The 5,801-nt window shown below is 42.8% G+C and overlaps 1 protein-coding gene across 2 annotated transcripts in view; it reads left to right on the plus strand.

The window, feature by feature from the left end:
• KLHL2 (kelch like family member 2) overlaps window positions 1-5,801 on the plus strand; it is a 123,502-nt gene that overhangs the window by 12,255 nt on the left and 105,446 nt on the right. For both annotated transcript variants that reach the window (XM_019521745.1, XM_019521746.1), the window contains one exon: window positions 1,823-1,944. In XM_019521745.1, the coding sequence (XP_019377290.1) occupies window positions 1,823-1,944 (122 nt within the window). The remainder of the gene's footprint in view (window positions 1-1,822; window positions 1,945-5,801) is intronic.

Below are 5,801 nucleotides of genomic sequence, written 5' to 3' on the forward strand. Positions count from 1 at the left end.
CCCTCCGGGTGGTAAGGGGGGTGGGGGGGACGGGGGGGGGGGGGAGAGAAGGGGTGTGGGGGGCAGATTAAGGCCCCTGTGGTGAGGGAGGGTGTGGGGCAGGGGCTGGGGCAAGTGCTGCCCAGCTGAGGTAGTGTGAGTGTGGCACAGAGCCACGGCTTGTCCAAGAGGCGCATGGAGTGGGGGAGCAGCTCACGCCATTGCATGGCACTGGTCCAGCAGCTCCTGCTGCTCGTCTGGAAGGGCAGGGGAAGTGTGTGCCCCTGGATCTGCACAGGGCAGGCTGGGGCCGGGGCTGTGCGAAGCTCTTCCAGGTGGGGCAGGGCTGTGCTGGGAAAGGACTACAGTGAATTTGTGGCTGCAGCCTCGCCCTGCCAGGAAGAGCTTGGTGTGGCCCCAGCCTGGCATGCCCCATGCAGATCTGGGGGCACGTGCCCCCCTTGTGCCCTCCTAGACAAGCAGCAGGAGCTGACAGGTGCCAGATGAGCTGCTAGATCAGTGGCACACAGTGGTGGCATGAGGAAGCCCATCCTTCCCCATGCCCTCTGAGCCACCGTTCTGTCCCTTGCCTGCCCCGCCCTGGCTGGGCAGCACTGGCCCCAGGCCCATGCCTCCCATGCCCCTTCCCTGCCCATTCCCCTTCCACCACACCAGACTTACTAGCTGGAGGCAGCTCTCCATGTTGCCAGGCTGTGCTCCTCGCTGCCCGTGTTGCGCTGCGGCTGTGCGCATGCATGGGCCATTTATTGGCCAAATCATTGGCCTGATATGGCTGATTTCCGATATAGTAAACTTTCTTTATATCGGTGCCCATCCGATATCAGACCTATGTATCTGTGCACCTCTAGCATTTAGGCAAGCTTGCATTACCTTGTAATTAACAGCATCTAGGACTGCTGACAACTTAAGTATGGACACCTAATCTTTATCCATTGCTTGTAGGAGAAATTCTACCGTTTTAACCAGTGCGGTTTTGCTTCTTTCACCAGGTGTTATAAGCAGATTGGCCAGCTGCAAAGAGATCTGGGGTATTCGGTAGTTCAGCCACAATCTTCTCTAAGACACTATCTCAAAATGGGATTCTGGTGTTCCACTTGGCATTCTGCTGATGCCCGGGAAGCCATCATGTGTGCAGTGCAGTGATTTGTCATATGAACAAATTACTGCATCCTGAGAGAGCAGTTTTATTGTCATAGTTAGTTACTTTTTGTCCTGAAACCTTCTAAGATCATGCTTCATGGTAAATGTTTTAATGATTCATATCTAAGCCTCCACAAAATGAGACGTAGTGAGTTTCCCCTCCTTTTCCATTTTAATCTCTATTTAAATTTCCACTGGTGGAGGATATAAAAAGCAAAATTGTCTACTCATGACTCCTTCATATAAACATTCTTTGATTGCTTGATTCTCTTGTGGGGGGCTGGATTTTTTTAGAACTGCTTCTACTGCCAGCACGTGGAAAAACTCCTTGGCACAAGAAGTGCATAAGGTAAGAGTGTCTTATGAGTTCACTGTAGTGAAATATTTTTGTATGTGAGTCAAGAGACTGCCAGTTGTTAAATCCAACAGCCGTTTTGCACTAGTGGCCCATGCTGAGGAAACTAGATTTCCTGAATCACTTAACATTCAGTTTATGATAACTATAACTCCTTTTTTTAAAGGGAGATAGGAACTATATAATTAAATGAAATACGCTAAATTTTTCAACTGACCCGAATAGGTTTGTTTTTAGGTTTGATCACCTCTGTGGCAGGAAAGAACGGTTGTAATTTGTGAGGGATCTTCATCTAAAATAACCAGATCACAAAATTGTATTTTGTAGGGGAGATGACTGAGAGTCGAGCAAAGAGAGTTCGGATAAAGGAAGTTGATGGCTGGACTCTGAGAATGCTTATTGATTACATTTATACTGGTGAAATTCAAGTTACGGAAGAAAATGTACAGGTAGGAATAAGGATTTTCTAATACCTTCTTATGACCTTTTTTTGGCCCTTGTCACTTGCAAAATCAGATGACTTTTTTTATCTTAAACTTGCATAAATAATAGGATTTACCATTATAATTTTTCTTTCATGAGAGGGATAAAAAAATATTAGAGGTTTTATGATCATTTTCCTTTATTTTTTCCCTCAAGTCCAAAATCAACCTTTGAAAGACATTTGTTAGATGCATTCACATGATCAGTACTGAGTGTGTTGTAAAGGAAGAATGTGACATTTTTCATAGCTTGACAAATGCTAGATTGCTGGTACTTTGCTTCCTTCTTTCTATCAGCAAAATGAACAATCAAATATATTTTATGTTAAGATCATGTAAATTTTCTAGTGAAACTTGATGCATTCAGCTTTTTTCTTGCAATGTACATGCTTTTTAAGTGCTGTGGAAAGTACCATCACTACAAAGAGAAGTTCTTTATCAACAGCATATATACAACAGGGGCAATATCCTCTCCACTGCCAACCTGCTTAAGGTCTGATTTGTAAGAATTTCTCCACTTAGATTTGCAGGTACCTTAGCATCCTTGTGTTCGTGACACAAGATGTGAAACGCTTGTACTGGGGGGATCTCACCCAGAGCTCACAGAAATCAATGAAGAGACTCCATTGATTTGAATTAGTTTTGGTCAGGCCCTTTGTGTAGTATGTAGTAAATTGGAAGCCTGCCTTTTTCCAGTTCATTTCTAGTCTTATCCAACAGAGCTAAACTAAAAATCTGTGACTGAGAGTGTATTGAGTTGTGCCCGATATGCAAAACCATAGCTTCTAATTTAGAATAGAATGTAATGTATTAAACACTTCCTTTCCTTCAGTTTACAGAGTAAATTAGCTACTCCCACTCAGTTCAAACTTCCCTTTTCTCTCTGTCAATTGCCTTCACCGTCTGGGATTTTCAGCTTCGGAATGGACTCTTGCTATCTAGCCCTGCATTTGTCAGCCAGCATTTAGCACAAAGTTTTTTCCCAAACCTCCCACACAACTGCAGTCAAACAGATTTTCTTACCTATGAATTGAATCAAAGATTGAGATTTTGGAGACTACAAGTGTTGCATTGGAAGTCTTGCCAATGATGGCGGGGGGGAAAGGCGTACAAAAATATAATTTTTTCTTATCCACTGTCACTAGATTGAGCCCTTTCCTGATGCTTTTGAACTTGTGTGCTCGCTCACTCATGCTCTCTTTCTTTTTTCTCTCTTTATTAGTCCCTCATCACCTCCTCTGCCCCCCACCCCCCAGATCCAGAATAGCTTTTTCTGGAGTGCTGATGCTCATTATTTAATAAGAGGTGTTGGTTGGCAAATCGCATTTAATTCTTCAGTTTCTGTTACCCTGTTGCTTTTTCTTTCTACTTTCCCAGCACTGGGTAACTAGCAGTCCTAACACTTAACATGGGAGATAAAAATAGACCATTGTTATCAGTGCCACACATTTGTGCTACGTTCTGAAGTGAACAGGTTTTTATTGAGATGTAAAATTGATTTTTTTTACTGGCTGCAGAGTAGTCCTCAAATGAGATGCCTTGCCGATGTTTGAATCAGTGATCGGAAATGAAGTTTTATTACGCTATTTTAAAAATCAAAGGAAATACCTTGTTACCAGTCCCTTCAGCACTTTGCATCCTGGAATGCCTATTTCTTACCTTACCAACTATTATCTAAAATGTATTATTTGCTTTTGGTGTTACTGTGTGAATGTTGTCAGGCCAATTAAAATCTCTTATAACACTGTACTATACCATGCCAGTCCAGCAGTGGTGAAGACCTTGTGCAGCCTTAAAAATTTATTGGCTCTTTTAATAAGGCTCTTACTTGTTTGTACCAGCTCTTCATGCTCATACAGCAGAAGCTTGATTCTACAGTCTTGAAACTTTTCTGTGCATACCTTGATGACTATAATCCTGCTAACTTTTCATACAAAACATCAGGCTAGACAGCCAAAATAAAGTTAAAAATAATGTTTCTGTTACAAGGGGGTTGGTATAGAGATGTTTTAGTGCGACTTTGCAAACAGCCATGTATGTACTGGCTGCATCTACTCTGCAGGAAAATATATTTTACTCTTAGGTTGACTATATTGGTTACTTTACTTACGAGCAATAAAACTTATGTATACTGGTAGGAATTTAAGGAATGTTAAAGGCCAGTAATCCACAGGTTTAATTCTTCTCAGTCTGACGTGGCTTTCATTTTCACAGCTCCAGATTACCTGGCTGTTTGAAGATGTATCTAGTGATGTTGGGGTTGTAATTTGTGTTATGTGACCTGGTGAGTGATCTTAAAAGTTTGTAGTAATTTGGAAATCAAAAAGACAGTTTAGCTTTACCTTGGGTTAGAGCTATTGAAATAAAATCTACATTTTGAATTGAATGTTGGTATTTATATTTATGTCACATAACTGATAATAAATGGCGATGTCCTCCTCTTTGCCACCTTTATGTTGCTTGTAGCTAGAAATGGACATTTGTAATTAGGCAGTATGCATTGTTATATACTGTCCACACATGTAAGACAGGAGTTCCTGTCCCAGAGTTTGAAACTTAACAAAATTGCTGTTATAAATGGATTTGATGCATGGTCTGGTTAGTGGAGTTCTGCCTTCCATGTACACTGAGATGCCCGAGTTCAAAAGGTCAAGCTATTTTTTATTTTTTTTTGTATCTGGCCCAGCATGCCTGAAGTGCAACTTAGGTGCTTGAATTTTGATAAAGTTCAATTGAGTGATCCACAAAAACCTGTTTAACCACTCAAATGTGAGAGAGGCTTTAGTGCCTAAATTTTTTGCCAGTCAAATGAGCCACCTAATATTATGCTGTTATGTATACCTAGAGGTCTGCCATCATGGTTGATTTGAGTATGTTGGGCCTCCTATACCATTTTTTGGGGATTGGCTAATTAGGAGTTCTTAAGATCAAGGTAACCTCAAGGGCCCAGTCTGGTTGGTGTACTCAAAACATACCAAATACTGATAGTATTGAGCTATGAACTAGGTACAGTGGACATTGCACCATCTCCTCCAGCTGCATTTTTTGAAAGTGGCAAAGGATGGGGACTACCTTTTGTAATAGCCCTGTGGTTGGGATGCTTTCCCAAGAAATGTAACGTTTGGGTTTGGTGCTCTTTTTGGCCTGAGTAGATTCAAAACTACACCTTCCTCTTTTTCAGTTAGGCACCCTTACCAAGATAGAGACAAGGCTGGATGGGGCACTCTGTAGCCCTCCAATTGAAATTATAGTTTCATAGTTTCTAGGGTTGGAACGGACCTGAACATATTATCAAGTCCAGCCCCCTGCCCTGGGCAGGAACGAGTGCTGGGATCATAATACTCCAGCCAAATATCTATCCAACCTTCTCTTGAAGACCCCCAAGGATAGGGGAGAGCACCAGCTTCCTTGGGAGCCCATTCCAGAGCCGTTGTGGTTGTTGTGAATGGAGTGCAAGGTTCATGATGACTCCGAGGAGAGAGAGAAATTAAAAGGGGGTCTGATTCAGTAGCCCTGTCATGAAAACACTGTCAACACTTTATCTTATGGCAATTTAATGCAAAATGCCTAAGCACTCCCTTGAGCAGAGGATCAGAACCTGGATTTCCAACCTCAGAGGAGTGCTGTGTGGCAGAAAGCCACCTTGGTTTCTCCCCCAAAAAATCTCTGCCCTGTGACACTGTGATTTAAATCTCTGTGCTGTGACCATTCAATTAGGATGGGCCCAGCACACAGGGGACCACACCCTCAGCCTGTCTCTTTAGGGAACTTGAGCTGGCTGCATTCCTGAGGGAGGGGGGAAACCTGCTCCCTCTGCCTACGTG

The sequence above is a fragment of the Gavialis gangeticus genome, unplaced genomic scaffold (genome assembly GCF_001723915.1).
Source record: "Gavialis gangeticus isolate Ggan-Ray unplaced genomic scaffold, GavGan_comp1, whole genome shotgun sequence".
Taxonomy (NCBI): Eukaryota; Metazoa; Chordata; order Crocodylia; family Gavialidae; genus Gavialis; species Gavialis gangeticus.